We start from the raw sequence: 13,739 nt of genomic DNA, 5'->3' as shown, positions 1-13,739 counted from the left end.
CACGCGTCCCAAGACGCGCATGTTAGGCCTCTCTCGCTCTTCTTCGCTACATTGTCGAGTCTGGCGGCCTTTCCGATTTCCAGCTGGAGTCACCAGATCCCTCAATTGGCAGCTCGGATCTTCTATCGTAATACACGACACCTTGCTGCATTGGGACTCTCAGATGAACAATCTAGGCGAAGGATGCTGCACATCACGCGACACATATCCACGATATTGAAAGATAAGGAGAACTTCGCCATCATGCCACCGTTGTCTAGTCACAATGACAGTCCACGAGACGAGGTTGTTGAGGACTCTGAACCTGAACGTGAAGAACAGCGACGAAAATTGAAGGCGGCAAAAAAGGCCACTCAAAGTACTGTACGACCGCCACTGTCTGTGATTCCTGTCGACACGGAACCCGTTCCAGTCGATGTCGAGGGCTCTGACAATCGTGAGTTTATGACATAGATGCATACGATACTTTCATGTGCTCATTCTATATCTCAGTATCTTACAAACACCTAGAGGGTTCAGCACCATCGATTGTACTATACACTGTAGAAGAGCTGTCGGCATCGACGGGTCCAGAAGCAGCCTCCACATCCTTTCCCTCACTAAGCCATGATGATCTTCCGAAATATGGGCACCCCATTCCCGTTACCCGCGTGGAGGAGAACGGTCCCGATGCTTTAGAGCCAGTTCGCACACTGAATTTGACGCACTTTGCAAATAACGCAACTGTCGTTCAGCATAACAGGCGCTCCACTTCTCCCGCCCCCGTGATCTCCTCCTTGAATCAGGCAAGAGCGCTGTCAACTTCGACTGCACCATCTAGATGGCTCAATTGCCCCCTTCCTGAGAAGAGGATGAAGATTATTACCAAGTGTCCCTGCTGCGAGCTTGCGTGGACGGCGAGGAAGTCAAGTCAGATGAAGTGGGAGCATATTGCGAGATGTGCCAAGAAGAACGACTACACCGTGGAAACACTTCTAACTCGGCTGGACCAACAATTGGCGTCCACTGATACGATCAATGTTGAAGGGAAGTCAAAGAAGAGGAAGGCAAAGACACCACTCGAGCAGAAAGAAGTGCCCAAACCCGACACACTCCTCGAGCGCGTCACACATGAAGCAGTACCGCCCAAACGCGGCAGGAAGCAAGCCGTCCCCGAAACCGTGCAGAATGTCTCCCAGGCACATCAGCTTATCACAGAGAAGGCCCGAGATGTTCTGCTGGCCGGCGAGTCTGTCGTGCCTGCGCCGCATGTAGAGTCTGCAACTTCTCCTGTAGCTGCTCAATTGCCTCTTGCTACGCAAGCATTCGTGCCGAGCAAGTTTGGTGGTGCACGAAGAACGGTGAGTCTATTGAACGACAATCCTCTGAAAGAGAGACCGCCTGATGCAGGAGCAACACTGACCAGCGTAAGTCCCTTGCACATCTGACAACCCGTCGCTGAAACTCTGCAGGACCGTTTCTCCTACCTCCCCCGCGATGTCTCTCCTGGTCCTGATATCAGCTCAAACGCCGTTGTCCCTTCGGAAGCCCAAACCAGCCTGGCCAACCTCACGGCCAGCACTCTTGACCTAACCTCGAGTCCTGCAACTGCCTTTCGAAAGCCACGTAGCTCCTCACCTAAGAAACGCCTTTCTTTACGCCAGATTGTACGACAGGAAGACACGCTACATAACAGCGACACAGATAGCATTTCATCGGAAAATGGATGGGTGGATGAAGGTGCCTGGGGTGCAGATACTGTGCTAGTGTGGGATGGTGACAGAAGTGACGGCTCGACGTCATCATCAGTCGTTCTATCCAAAGCCAAAGGAAAGAAGAACAAAGGCGAGGGTCCCCTTACTTCCCCGATTCAAGCACCAGAACAGCCTAAGAAGCGAGGGCGACAGCGGAAGGATGTGGTGGTACAGGAGAAAGAGTCCAAACCAACAGATGAGGAGACTGTAGCGATGATTGAGAAAGAGCTGAGGACGATGATCGAAGAGGACGAGGAGCTATATTTGCGAATCTTGCGATACGAAGTATGTTTGACATGGGCAAGAGCGTTCTTGACTAATGCCTTTCCCAGCCTATGAAGTTTGATGACTTGCTGAAGCGAGCCCTGGACCGCGAATTGCCCGAAAGAAAGCTGAAAGAACGATTGCGTAATTTCTTGGATAAACAGGTGTGTCTTCCTTCGCCTTTTTACCTGCAGTGGTTGACGAGGATGCTCCAGTGTATCAATTTCTACACGGCAGAACCAACCGGAACGCGTAAACGCTATTAACACATCTTGTCTGTTGCATTTGTATTGTAGACAATTTGTTGTATACATCCACACGTCGCACAAGAGGAGTGAAATGATTCGTCACATTTGTATATAACAACTACATGTTCGAGAAAGTGTAGTTTGGTTGTGATGTCATTCTTCAGTTAGATCAATCACAGTGTTGTCCTTCACCCCAAACCCTAGTGACCCCTGCACCTTACTCTCAACAATTTTGTACTTCCACTCTGGTTGTCTCTTCTTCATCTTCACGCTATCTAATATCCATTCCGGCGTGACTACGTGAACTTTGCGCTCGTTCGTGTTGAGGTGCGTGTGCGTCTTCGATGCGCTCAGCGGCATGCTCGTGATAATATGTGTAGTGCCGCCGCCAGCCATATACCTGCCCAAGCTTTTCAGAAAATTTCCATAAATCGTATATATATAGCGCACCGAACTCGACCCCCACCCAGACCGACAATCCGTTTGACCTCCAGATCCGTCGTTCCGTTCATGTACCCATTTATATACACGACACACCCGTGGAATACCTCGTTCTCATGGCCTCTTTCTTTGGCCTGTTCACGCAACTTGATGTTTCTGCTCTTAAAGTACAGTTGACTCCGTCTTCCATCCGATCGCTGGTGACCTGTGGCAGCTGAGGAGGTTGGTTCGCAACGCTCGTAGGCCGTGCTGTGCGTGATCGGGTTACTTTCGGATGAAAGAGAGTTGAGGATTTGATTTCTCAGGGCTTTCTGTAGCGGCCCAGGAGGAGGCCCGACATCAATGATTGCGTGTTTATCAGGTTTTGACCTTGATTCAACAGTGGCACGAACAGGTGCAAGAAGCCTAACATTCAAATGCATGAACAGTCATCCATGAGTCAAGTCTGAGACACACACTTGTCTGCTCGTGCCTTGCCTTGAGCGGCTTCACGTCGACGTTCCTTATCCGTCTTCGCGCCTATAGGAGGTGCAAAGGGGTTGAAGCGGAGTGCTTGCCGCTTCTCGCCAATGTTGCTATTGAAGGCACCGCGTGCGCCTCCAGGTTTGGTACGATAGAGATATTTGTCCATGTATGGGAAGCCGTGCGGTTGAATCCAGAGGCGACAAAGTAGAACGAGTGTACGCAAATGAGTGTAAGATAAGCAGGAGTTAATGCGGTCACCAAGTTAGAAAAACATCAGAATATGTACACGGGATATGAAGTCGTCGATGTTGAATGAGGTTGGCTGGTGGCGGCACGCGTGGATCGAACATGACGCGCGGGTGTGTGACCCAGCGCGCCTGTTTTACTTTCACGTGATAATGACTCAGCAAATTCATGGAAGGCTAAAATGCTTCTCCGACTGTGACGCCCTTGAAAGGTGGACATTCTGGTTGGAGCCAGAAGCAAAATCTTTGGCAAGGGTCGAACATTCTTCCTCAATATTGTTCGACTCATATCATTATCATTCATCGTATCTTCGTACGGAGACGATGCACATGCCTCTCACCGGAGGCTGAATCCGACTAATATCAGGCTTACATAAACTCGGTCATCGACATCGCACATGTTTCTTCGTCTGTCATATCTGTTATCTAGACGTGCTGGATCCCGAGTCTCAATTTCTCTGCCTCAATACTATACGATGGAAACGAGAACTTACGCAGTATGTCTGTTTTGCGACACTCTGTCTTGACGAGCTCAGACGGTTTGCAGGAAGCAGTTGATAAGCTAAACACCCTACAATCGAATGCCGCCACCATCGAAGCAATCAGGGCTTCTGGTAAGCCCAATAATGATGCGACCATAATAGAGATGGCCGAATATCTAAAGAGGATCGGATACGAGGTAGGACTCATGATCATCGTTTATGTAATCTCAAACAAATTTTGCCAGCCGGAGGACCTTAACAAGCTCAATGTGGTTCATGTCACAGGAACCAAAGGAAAGGGTTCCACATGTGCATTTGTCGACTCGGTACTCCGACATGTTAAGCCGAACTGGAAGACAGGTGAGACGGTTGTTGACATTACCGCAAACATCGTCTCACTTAGACAAGGACTGTACACCTCTCCTCATCTCGTGGCCGTACGGGAGCGTATAAGGGTCAACGGACTACCTATATCAGAGGAAGTGTTCGCCAAATACTTCTTTGAAGTATGGGACAGGCTCGAAGCCAATCCAGAAGTACCTCCGATAGATGTCATTGTTGCTTGTATTCCTGACCCCTGTTTCTCAGAGAGCGAATCCGGCAACATCACCTAAACCGATGTACTTCCGATACATGACCCTGATGGCTTTCCACGCTTTCCTCTCTCTTGGGGTATGTAATCCCTAGTCACAGCATGGTTTGGTTGTAAAATTCTGATTTACCCAGGTAAATGCTACAATATTGGAAGTTGGCATAGGTGGACTGTACGACTGCACAAATGTAGTCCCCAAACCCCTGGCCGCAGGCGTCGCCTCCCTGGGCATAGATCATGTCTTCATCCTAGGCAACACGCTGGGTCAGATCGCCTGGCAAAAGGGGGGTATCTTCAAAGAGGGAGTTCCAGCATTCACGGTCCCGCAGCCTGAGGAGGGCATGGAAGGCTTGCGGAAGCAGGCGGTGGACCGAAAGGCTTCTTCTCTCAGTGTCGTGCCTGTGCTCCCACAGGTGGCGGAACTCGATCTCGGCCTCTCCGGGGTGCATCAGAAGCAAAACGCGAGCCTGGCGCTCAGCCTTGCACAGGCAGCGATTGAGGGAACAGGGGATAAGGATGCGAACCTCCTAGAGCTCCCACTGTCTGCTACCGTGAAGACTGCGTTGGAGAAGGCGAAGTGGCCGGGCCGCTGCCAGGTGGTCCCAGACCCTAAAGATTCGAAGACGACGTGGTTCCTCGATGGAGCGCATACTGTTGAGAGCTTGACAGCATGTATGCAGTGGTATGCCGATACGGGAGTCGGGCTGCGGCAGTATGTTCTTCCCCACTTCCCAAGTTATGGACTGACATTGCTTCCAAGATTTCAACCGATCCGGATCTTGATCTTCAACTGCACCAACGGCCGTTCGGGGCAGACGCTACTCGGCGCACTCCTATCCACTGCCGTAATCCAAATCAAAAAACACGAGCAGGGGGACGCACTGCCAAAAGACGGGTTCTTCGACCACGTCATCTTCTGCACCAACGTGACATACGCAGATGGGCATTTCAAAGGAGGCGAGTTATCCGTGCCGGTGATGGGCAATGCTAACGCGTATTTGCAGACTTGACGTCCAAGGTTCTCTCAGATACGGGTGTCTCATCACTCAAGACGCAACAGGAGCTGTCCCAGGCGTGGATGTCACTCGTCCCTCTCTTTTCCGAGGAGAACATCCATGTCCTCCCCTCAGTGCAGCATGCCGTCGACCTGGCGCGGGGGCTGCAGGTCCCCCAGGGAACGGAGAAAGACGTGCTCGTTGCTGGGAGTTTGCATTTAGTGGGCGGGGCGATCGAGGTTGCTGGGTTGAGCGAGACGGTGTTCAGTGCATAAGAGTCACGTCATTGTATGCGGGCAAGGGAGGGGGTCGCGGCATCTTCACATACCGGGGACGATCTAGACTGCATATGGGGCTCAACCCCCTCGCAGACATGTAGCATCTACACACTCATAGACTATATCTGAAATCTCGTTGATTCATGCCTTGATTGAGTGGGGTTATTGTACATTGCGTAATATTGTATTGGGGGTATCAGTGTTCAGTGTTTTCGCTTGCCGAGATAGGTGGGTAGCACCGCATGCACGCTCGTCAGGTTTCCTACGTCTTTGTCGCCTTCTATCGAGAACCGCTTGATGAGCTCTTCGAAGCTCATCTTTCCTTCTTGGGGGGAATGGACCACGTTGTCGTATTTGAGCTGCTCCACCTGGTCTGATGTCAGTTTGTCCCGGCTAGGGGGTAAGAGACGTACCTGATGGCGGGTGATGGTGAACAGGTTCTCAGGGAGACGCTCTAGTACGGCACCCTGCAGTTTTCCAAGCTCGTAGGGAAGACTGATTATCGGACGCGACTTGTGATCGTACTCGAGCACGAGCTGCATCAGCTCTTTGTACGTGAAAACTGATGCTTGTCAGATTCGCCGAAAAGAAACAGAAAGAACGCACTATCCGGTCCGCCAGCGTCGAATGTCGTCCCTGCTACTGCTTTCTCCACTTCCTTATCTATATCACGCCTCGTACATATCTCGACGGCCTGTGCGATATCCCCCGCAAACACGGGCTGAAACCTGGTTGTCCCACCCCCGAAGACGGGTAGGAACGGCAGTACCCCTGCGAGCTTCGCGAACCGGGCGAAGAAGCCGTCCCCAGGACCGAATACAAGGCTGGGGCGGATGCTCGTCGCACCATCCCCGAGGATCCCCTTCACTGCTGCTTCTCCCAAGGCTTTAGTACGCCAGTAAGGGACGGGACTGCGTACGTCCGCCCCGATCGCACTGAACTGGACGACCTTGGCACCGACGTCTCGCGCTGCGAGGGCGACGTTCCTCGTGCCTTGATGCTGTACGCGCTCGAATTGTTCTGGAGTTGCGTTGAGCAACCCAACGAGAGAGACGACGATGTCTGCGCCTTCGAACGCGGGGAGCAGGGTGGAAGGCTTGGTGATGTCGGCTTGGACGGTGTGGATGAGCACGCCTGAGGGAAAGTCACGATCGCCAAGGAGTTTCTCCTCGAGTAGGAGGGGGTTACGGCCGGTGAGCTGGACGCGGTTGAGGGGGTTACATGCGAGGGCGCGGGCGATGTAGGAGGCTAGAAATCCGGCGCCGCAGAGGACGATTTTGCGCGTCGCCGGTGGGGAAGTCATGTGGAGGCAGTGGGCGTGACGATGGATGGCGGTGGATGTCAGATGATGTTCTGGTGGGGTCGTCAGTGACAATGACCAACAGACCATCTCATACGTCGTCAGCGGGTGGATGACTCCGCGAGGGCAGGAGAAGCGTGTAACATGACCATCGGGGTAAGGGTGTGATCGAGGCGTTCCGCGAATGAATGATCCGGTGAATTTCCTTCTTGGGACAGTTGACACCGAACTTCGCCTAATCCGGTGATGTTGTGTCGCACAGGGAGGACCCTCTGTGCTGGATGTATGGATCGTAAACCGATGACAAGAGAATCGGAACTCCGGTGTTGGATGACGTATGAGACTTGTTTGTACCGCCGCTTCTCCATGCCGATTGATGCACATGATACCCGGTTCTCACATGGTACAGCCACACACCGCGGTGACCTTGTTTACCCTTCAAGCCAAAATGAAAGAGTACTTGACGGCCCACAACACCTCCTCCACACCACCCACCTAACACCTCGCACATGTAATGACTGAGAGCAACTGACACAAAGAACGCACACGACCTGAATAAACAAAGCCCATCCCGCAGTGCTCCTTTCCTTCCCTTTCCCTCCTTTATCATCTGCCCCATCTCTCTCTCTTTCCTTCACTCACCCTGCCCTCATCTTCAACCCCTATCCTCGCGCTCTCTTATCACCCACCAACTCTATGAGCCTACCCCGCTACAAGGGCCCGTACGACGTCGGGCTCACTACCCTCGTCCTCCCGGTTCATCCTACGGCCTCCTATGGCAAGTGTCGTGTCAGGGGAGATGAAGCACTCAGGCTAGAGGAGGTCGCATTCAACGTCTTCTACCCTGCGAGACCCGCAAATCGCCGCAAGCGAGGAGTTCACTGGCTGGTTCGGTACGCCCCTCTCTGCTCATTTGCACTTTTGCTGACTTCATTTAGCCCTTTCTCCCTCACTGTGGAAGGTTACTCAAAGTTCGTTGGCTTTTCGACATGGATCCTCGGTAAGCCACCAATCTTATCACCACAAGTTCCCCTTGACAACCGTCACCAGCCCCCCTCTTTTTTCTCCTCGGCGCCTTCGCCAAGGTACGCCCTACCTCGTCACATGTGCATATTCACGCTCATATGTCCGCAGATGCCGGTGTTTGCCAACGCCCCCCTGAGGCAGGAAGAACCTTTCGAAGAAAGTCAGGAGAAGCGTCTCCCCGATTTTACTATTGATGAGAAGAAACAATGGCCCCTAGTGCTCTTTTCCCATGGTCTTGCCGGCGGACGGACGACATATAGCACTTTCTGTGGAAGACTGGCGAGTAGTGGATACGTCGTGCTTGCGCTGGAACATCGGGATGGCACCGGTCCGATGGTGTACCCGAAAGACAAGAATGGAGCTGTGTATGCGAAACCTTACTCAAGGGTGGACGAGGTGGAGTAAGTGCCTGGCCTTACACGCGCATATACGAAGCTGACATGCGCCCAGATGCCCCGATGTTGATGCGAAGGATCTCGCGCTCCATTTCCGTAGGACACAACTCGACTTCCGCAAGCGTGAGGTATACGAAGCCTACCGTGCTTTCCGTGCTCTCGTGGCTGGTGACAGTGCACACGGCGGCTTGCAGAGTATCGACGGCTCTCCTGTCGATTGGGACATGTTCGTCGGTACAGTTTGCGCCGAAGAGGATGTCGTACTCAGTGGGCACTCGTTTGGCGGCGCAACTGCCTTCCATATCATGTCCTCCCCGCCACCGGAAGGGTTCAACAATATCCCCATTTCAAGAAGTCTTGTCCTCGACCCATGGCTTGACCCACTGCCTAGTCCCGGCCCTAATCCTAGAACGGACGTGCCCAGGCCGAACCTCTGCGTCGTCTTGTCTGAACGCTTCACTCTCTGGAAAGCTCATTTCGCAAGGACGAGCGAGGTGGTCTCGAACTGGAGGAACGAGAAAGGCACTGAGAGTTGGCTGATGACCATTTGTCAGTCTTCCGCGTTATCCACGTCTGAAGCGTACTGATCTCGTTGTAGCTCGCTGTCGGCACGACTCGTTCTCAGATTTCCCACTTATAATCCCCTATTCACACCCTCGCGGCCGCCTGCTGCACAACGTCATTCAGCGGATCTCGCTCGCTTTCCTCACTGATCGACTAGAGCTCGAGTTCCGCAAAGACGAGCGCTACCCGCTGCACGTCATCCAGCCCCGTATTCGCAAGAAGCGCGGCAAAGCACGTCTCAGCGCACCTAAGGGCCGCGTCGTATGGCACGACTAATCATCATCACCACTAGTACTACCACCTGGAACCACTATCTTGTCTCAACACCAACTCACCTAGACCATACGTGTACCATATCGTAATCCTATCGCCCTGGCAGGGCAGCTAGTCTCTACATCGGATACTCGGCACATATTGTACAACCACCACACGCGCACAACACCACACACCCACGCTCACAAGAACACTCACGATCCTATCATATAATAATACCCTTTCGTTCGCACTTGCACTTGCACCTGCTTTTGTTCGGTAGTTTTTGACATTTGCGAAACCGGGATGACATACACGAGCGGAATGACATTGTTTTTCTATTATCTCATCGTTCCACCGACAGCTGTCCCCATTAGAGAACTAAGGCTGAAGCTATATTCGCCTCCAAAATTGAATTCCTCCCCCAGCCATCACAAGGCGCGTCGCACCGAGAAGCTAGCTCAAGCCGAGCATGCAGCGAGTCCACCGGGCAGGATGTGGTGTGCGTTGACGCAGAGAATAAATGTCACACTTGGTGTTTCCACCAGGTTTGTTATTGTGGTGGGATCGTATGCGTGTTTTGTTCGTGAGGTGGATGGGGATCCATCTTATCGATGACCATCAATGCAGGAAGTTGTCCACGGACGAAAACAAGATCCATAACTGTTGAATCTATACTTCATAATTGATCTGCCAAGTTAATGAACCGGAGACCGGAGGGATACATTGGCATTGCGCCCAAAATTAAGCGGCAGAAGACGGCGAGAGCTGCGCGAAGATAAAGTACAGAACAGGATCAAGCGCAGGTGAGTTCATTGACAGATACGTTCGCGTGGTCTGAACACTGCGGTTGAGATGGATGCGTGCGAATGATATCATCTGCACAAAGGTTGTGCTGGTGAAGTAACGTCGATATTCACCACAGTTACACCGTTACACCGTTCGCTCATCTTGCAGATCGGAATAATTGTCTTACGTGTATTACACTGTCCACGTTAACTAGTTGAACAAGTCGACACGAACTCTCAGTGAGGCGATAACTCCAAGTTGTGCTCTGAGTGCTCTTCAGGTGATGTCACAGTTGCTGACTTCTGTACGTCTGAGTAGAGTTCTTCGAGTTCTCTGCAGCGTCCGTCATATGGTTTGCCATGGTGATAACTGCGGCGGAAATCGATCAGGCATAAGGAGCCGTCTTTCCTCGCGAGGATGTTGCGTGGTGCCACGTCGCCATGCACGAATCCTAGTTTATGGATTTTCTTGACAAGAGTCAGCACATCCTGTGCCCTATTTACTGTGGTCAGGATGTTGATACATCAGTCGGTGTGGCATTACTCACCTTTCACCTATGTCCTGAATCGGGCTTCCCTCATAAGAGAGCACCAGCACCGAACGCAGTCCATCCCCGAACAAGCGGAAGCAACCCGGAACGGCACGGCCCCACCATGATCGAAGACCTTTGTAAACCTTGGCTTCCCGTTCCCGTTCCTCTAGACCTTCCTCTTCTTCCACCCATTTTGCGACAACATCTTTCCCATCCAATGTGCCTCTGAAGACATCACCTAATATACCAGTACCGATCACTTGTGTGAGACTGAGCGGGCCCCTCGTTGGCACCCCACGCGGCGTCCAATAGTGTCGCAGTTCGTAGATGTGGTCGAACAGATCGCTCATCTTCAAGACTGACCCGTTGTCAGAAATATCGGATGACAATGTTTCATCAGTTGCCGTTGCTTCGGTGGCTTTCTTTGGCCGGCCTCTTCTACTTTTCTGTTTTGTTTCGGCGACCTTGGCGAGCTGGTTGGCTTGGTCGATGCCGACTTTTGTGATTTTTTTTCACTCAACGGATGGTACAGGCAGCAACCTCATCTCATCTTCCTCAGACGGCGGGACCGACAGGAACATCGGAAGCGCCGGAGTGAAGACGTCCAGGATCTTCCTCTGGAGATCAGAGGGGATGTTGTCCCACTCTGCTTTCGCCCTCGTTGTTCTCTCTACAGCGATTCGCAAGAGCTGCAGTCCAATCCATGCTGGAGCGCGTCGTTCCTGATTTTCACAAACCTCGTTCAGTCGACAATTGCGTCCATCAGCTCAAATAGACATACATAAACAGGATTGCCGATTGCCATATCTGCCATTGAAGTACGAATGCAGGGCAAAAGCGCGCATCGGCTTGCAATCATTCCCCACGAACATGTGCTAACAAGATAGGACCATTCCTTGTTAACAATCAGCCCGACGGCATGAGCCAAAATAAACTAGGGACACACTGGTATAAACATCTTCTCTGCTCCGTTCAGAGGTTGCGGGGAGCCACCGGGCCACACGTATACGCCTTCGCCAAGGTACTTCGTCGGGTAGCGAAAGTTGAATGAAACGCGTTCCATACTATGAGCGAGGTTATCTTGCCCGGGGAGATTATGAGCCGCTTGTTCGAGCAACCGCAGATCCCTCATGGCGACTTCGAACGGTTCAGGGCGTTTGTCCTTTTCAGCGGAGATAGGCGTGTCTGTTTCCGCGGCCACCATGGCTACGACGCGGTCGATCGACTTCCTTTCTACTGCGGCGTATTGGACTTCATACTTACACCGGCACTGGGTAAACAGTTGTAGGAGGGATATTCCGGGTTGTACGATGTACGCGTTGTTCCACGTAGTATCCGCCTGTTTATTGGGCGATTGAGTCATCGGCTCTATGCCGAGCGCAATTTCTGGTGCCCAGCAGTGGCGCAGGTTGACAAGTTCGTGAATTGGAATGTTGCTTGGGCGAGTCTTGTCAAAAAAAATCGGCGATTTCTAACGTGAAGGCTGCAAGGCTGTCGAGTACTGCATACCGAGAGACCCTAAGAAGGGGGGTTCTTGGTCTGATGTCGCTCAATGCTGGGGATCTTGTACCGGTGTGGAGCGGGCGGAGTGGCTTGGATCTGATTGGTTGTGCCGGAGATGCTGGGGGTTCTGCTAACAGCAGTTCCACTAACGTAGGGGCTTGTGCACCGCTTGGATGGTGCCAGACGACGAGTGGGGCGAAATAGAACTTTCGACCTGTGATATAGTGGACGTAGTGGCATACCGAAGGTGCTGTTGGGTAGCCGCACGAGTAACTGAAAGGAACTGAGCATCATGATGGTGACTCTCGAGACGCACTAGCTATCAGGCTGTCCCTGGCATGGGCATTGTGGACGTGGCTATTGGTGCTGAATCCATCAAATTGTTTGTCCCCAACAGTTCCATGTAGTGGGTATGCAATAATGGAGCCATAGTGGTCGAGAAGCTGGAAAGGAGGACATGTGAAGCATGGCGCGTGATACTTCCTCCGGAGCCGAGACAATTCTTCCGATAAACACCCAACACACAGGCAGAGGTCTTTTAGCTCCAGGCTTTCATTCTTCTTCGATGGACTTTACTAAAGATTCTGATCCGGGAGGAGTCAAGGCACTACTAGCACAACTGAGGAGTTCCCAGGCATTTCAGCAGGTGTCGAAGGCCAACGCGGACGTGCCGAGATGGCAAGCTGAAACTGTTGTGGATGGAATGCCTCATCATGCGCCTCTTGTGGAACAGGAAAGGACATCGCAGAGCCCAGTTGCTGCCTTATTAGCAAGGCTCAGACCGAGCGGACCTCACGTGGCGGCAGAGGGCAGTGATTTAGGTCGGATAGAGAGGAGCGAGAAGAGCGTGGAAAAGGAGGAAGAGCAAGCGAGAGTGTCTCCAGCCAAGAGGGATTACCGGCACATGACGGTACAACAGGCGCTACCCCAGCTATATGAGCTCTCCGGAGACCCGGGGTTTTTGAGCACATTCAAGAAGGTGCGTCTTGATCTACAATTATGAGAGGAAGAATAACTGAATTGACGGACGCGGAGTGCAGATGAAGGGAGACCAGGATCGGTTGGAGCAGAAACTGTGGGACGAACGGGCAATGCTTGTTCGGAAACATGAAGAGAAGCTGAAAAATGCTAGAGGAAAGTGGGTGCGATTTTGATGCAACATGAATAGGTGTTTATTAGGTTTAGGGCTGCGCTCATACGCGCGAGCGGGAGTTTGCTGCAGGAGGAGACGGTGCGTCCCATCGTCTCGGTATCTTGTACGACTCATGATCCCGCAGAAACTCAAGCAAGCCATGGAAATGGAGCTGACCGCATTCTACGAACGTACTGTACTTCCTGAATGGGATGACCTTGTGGAGCGACAACAAGATACGCTGGAGAAGTTGTATGTCCCTACGATGTTCAGGACAGGGGTTGAGACGGACCGTTCCCGGCAACAAAGAATCGTTGAAATGTTAGAAGGCATTGTGGCCGAAGGAGACGGGGAGTGATTATGTCCAATTACTAATGTGTTTTATGTGTAACCTGATCCCCCAAGCAATATATACCGATTAGTACAAATATGATATCCAAACTTCAAATCTCAGAGTTGTTGATACGATGATAAGCCCGAGTCATGCCGTGACGCCTCGGCTC

The 13,739-nt window shown here is 52.1% G+C and overlaps 7 protein-coding genes across 7 annotated transcripts; 4 read left to right on the top strand and 3 right to left on the bottom strand.

Annotated features, from left to right (window-relative positions):
- Nucleotides 1–55: 55 nt before the first annotated feature.
- DACRYDRAFT_113138 (uncharacterized protein) lies at nt 56–2,263 on the top strand (the record flags this gene model as incomplete). The annotated part of the gene is made up of 5 exons (XM_040769571.1): nt 56–436; nt 493–1,406; nt 1,452–2,018; nt 2,066–2,161; nt 2,213–2,263. The coding sequence occupies exons 1-5, from the start codon at nt 184–186 to the stop codon at nt 2,261–2,263; spliced, it is 1,881 nt and encodes a 626-aa protein (XP_040633323.1). The 5' UTR covers nt 56–183.
- Nucleotides 2,264–2,330: 67 nt separating this feature from the next.
- DACRYDRAFT_19592 (uncharacterized protein) lies at nt 2,331–3,420 on the bottom strand. The gene is made up of 3 exons (XM_040771577.1): nt 3,145–3,420; nt 2,696–3,091; nt 2,331–2,645 (listed from the first exon to the last, which is right to left on the bottom strand). The coding sequence occupies exons 1-3, from the start codon at nt 3,315–3,317 to the stop codon at nt 2,399–2,401; spliced, it is 816 nt and encodes a 271-aa protein (XP_040633322.1). The 5' UTR covers nt 3,318–3,420; the 3' UTR covers nt 2,331–2,398.
- A 369-nt stretch (nt 3,421–3,789) lies between these two features.
- Nucleotides 3,790–5,845, top strand: DACRYDRAFT_19591 (FolC bifunctional protein). The gene is made up of 8 exons (XM_040771576.1): nt 3,790–3,893; nt 3,944–4,075; nt 4,124–4,238; nt 4,287–4,414; nt 4,467–4,550; nt 4,605–5,182; nt 5,231–5,427; nt 5,475–5,845. The coding sequence occupies exons 1-8, from the start codon at nt 3,873–3,875 to the stop codon at nt 5,738–5,740; spliced, it is 1,521 nt and encodes a 506-aa protein (XP_040633321.1). The 5' UTR covers nt 3,790–3,872; the 3' UTR covers nt 5,741–5,845.
- Nucleotides 5,846–5,932: 87 nt separating this feature from the next.
- On the bottom strand, nt 5,933–7,046 carry DACRYDRAFT_73877 (NADP-binding protein; the record flags this gene model as incomplete). The annotated part of the gene is made up of 3 exons (XM_040776034.1): nt 5,933–6,111; nt 6,157–6,305; nt 6,350–7,046. 3 exons carry the CDS (start codon nt 7,044–7,046, stop codon nt 5,947–5,949), a joined length of 1,011 nt encoding a protein of 336 aa, XP_040633320.1. The 3' UTR covers nt 5,933–5,946.
- A 617-nt stretch (nt 7,047–7,663) lies between these two features.
- DACRYDRAFT_19590 (uncharacterized protein) lies at nt 7,664–9,482 on the top strand. Its single transcript, XM_040771575.1, has 6 exons — nt 7,664–7,936; nt 7,982–8,043; nt 8,094–8,128; nt 8,178–8,470; nt 8,520–9,013; nt 9,063–9,482. The coding sequence occupies exons 1-6, from the start codon at nt 7,740–7,742 to the stop codon at nt 9,302–9,304; spliced, it is 1,323 nt and encodes a 440-aa protein (XP_040633319.1). The 5' UTR covers nt 7,664–7,739; the 3' UTR covers nt 9,305–9,482.
- Nucleotides 9,483–11,054: 1,572 nt separating this feature from the next.
- On the bottom strand, nt 11,055–11,633 carry DACRYDRAFT_92431 (uncharacterized protein). Its single transcript, XM_040777075.1, has 3 exons — nt 11,548–11,633; nt 11,383–11,496; nt 11,055–11,323 (listed from the first exon to the last, which is right to left on the bottom strand). Exons 1-3 carry the CDS (start codon nt 11,557–11,559, stop codon nt 11,114–11,116), a joined length of 336 nt encoding a protein of 111 aa, XP_040633318.1. The 5' UTR covers nt 11,560–11,633; the 3' UTR covers nt 11,055–11,113.
- Nucleotides 11,634–12,915: 1,282 nt separating this feature from the next.
- DACRYDRAFT_19586 (uncharacterized protein) lies at nt 12,916–13,651 on the top strand. Its single transcript, XM_040771574.1, has 4 exons — nt 12,916–13,083; nt 13,145–13,242; nt 13,290–13,335; nt 13,382–13,651. The coding sequence occupies exons 1-4, from the start codon at nt 13,009–13,011 to the stop codon at nt 13,592–13,594; spliced, it is 432 nt and encodes a 143-aa protein (XP_040633317.1). The 5' UTR covers nt 12,916–13,008; the 3' UTR covers nt 13,595–13,651.
- Nucleotides 13,652–13,739: the final 88 nt, after the last annotated feature.

Source organism: Dacryopinax primogenitus (assembly GCF_000292625.1).
Source record: "Dacryopinax primogenitus strain DJM-731 SS1 chromosome Unknown DACRYscaffold_1, whole genome shotgun sequence".
NCBI lineage: Eukaryota > Fungi > Basidiomycota > Dacrymycetes > Dacrymycetales > Dacrymycetaceae > Dacryopinax > Dacryopinax primogenitus.
This window is presented reverse-complemented; position numbering and strand designations above follow the sequence as displayed.

What these genes read in the sequence shown, in the direction of transcription:
- DACRYDRAFT_19586 (XM_040771574.1), top strand. Translation starts at nt 13,009, where the DNA reads ATGACGGTACAACAGGCGCTACCCCAGCTATATGAGCTCTCCGGAGAC. An exon ending in TTTTGAGCACATTCAAGAAG is followed by an intron (nt 13,084 to 13,144) that starts GTGCGTCTTGAT and finishes CGCGGAGTGCAG; the next exon opens with ATGAAGGGAGACCAGGATCG. An exon ending in CTGAAAAATGCTAGAGGAAA is followed by an intron (nt 13,243 to 13,289) that starts GTGGGTGCGATT and finishes TATTAGGTTTAG; the next exon opens with GGCTGCGCTCATACGCGCGA.
- DACRYDRAFT_92431 (XM_040777075.1), bottom strand. An exon ending in CAATCGGCAATCCTGTTTAT is followed by an intron (nt 11,324 to 11,382) that starts GTATGTCTATTT and finishes TGTGAAAATCAG; the next exon opens with GAACGACGCGCTCCAGCATG.
- DACRYDRAFT_19591 (XM_040771576.1), top strand. Translation starts at nt 3,873, where the DNA reads ATGGAAACGAGAACTTACGCA. An exon ending in TAAGCCGAACTGGAAGACAG is followed by an intron (nt 4,239 to 4,286) that starts GTGAGACGGTTG and finishes CACTTAGACAAG; the next exon opens with GACTGTACACCTCTCCTCAT. An exon ending in ACGGGAGTCGGGCTGCGGCA is followed by an intron (nt 5,183 to 5,230) that starts GTATGTTCTTCC and finishes ATTGCTTCCAAG; the next exon opens with ATTTCAACCGATCCGGATCT.
- DACRYDRAFT_19590 (XM_040771575.1), top strand. Translation starts at nt 7,740, where the DNA reads ATGAGCCTACCCCGCTACAAGGGCCCGTACGACGTCGGGCTCACTACC. An exon ending in CTTTTCGACATGGATCCTCG is followed by an intron (nt 8,044 to 8,093) that starts GTAAGCCACCAA and finishes AACCGTCACCAG; the next exon opens with CCCCCCTCTTTTTTCTCCTC. An exon ending in TCCTCGGCGCCTTCGCCAAG is followed by an intron (nt 8,129 to 8,177) that starts GTACGCCCTACC and finishes ATATGTCCGCAG; the next exon opens with ATGCCGGTGTTTGCCAACGC.
- DACRYDRAFT_19592 (XM_040771577.1), bottom strand. Translation starts at nt 3,317, where the DNA reads ATGGACAAATATCTCTATCGTACCAAACCTGGAGGCGCACGCGGTGCC. An exon ending in GGCAAGGCACGAGCAGACAA is followed by an intron (nt 3,092 to 3,144) that starts GTGTGTGTCTCA and finishes TTTGAATGTTAG; the next exon opens with GCTTCTTGCACCTGTTCGTG. An exon ending in CTGGGTGGGGGTCGAGTTCG is followed by an intron (nt 2,646 to 2,695) that starts GTGCGCTATATA and finishes AAGCTTGGGCAG; the next exon opens with GTATATGGCTGGCGGCGGCA.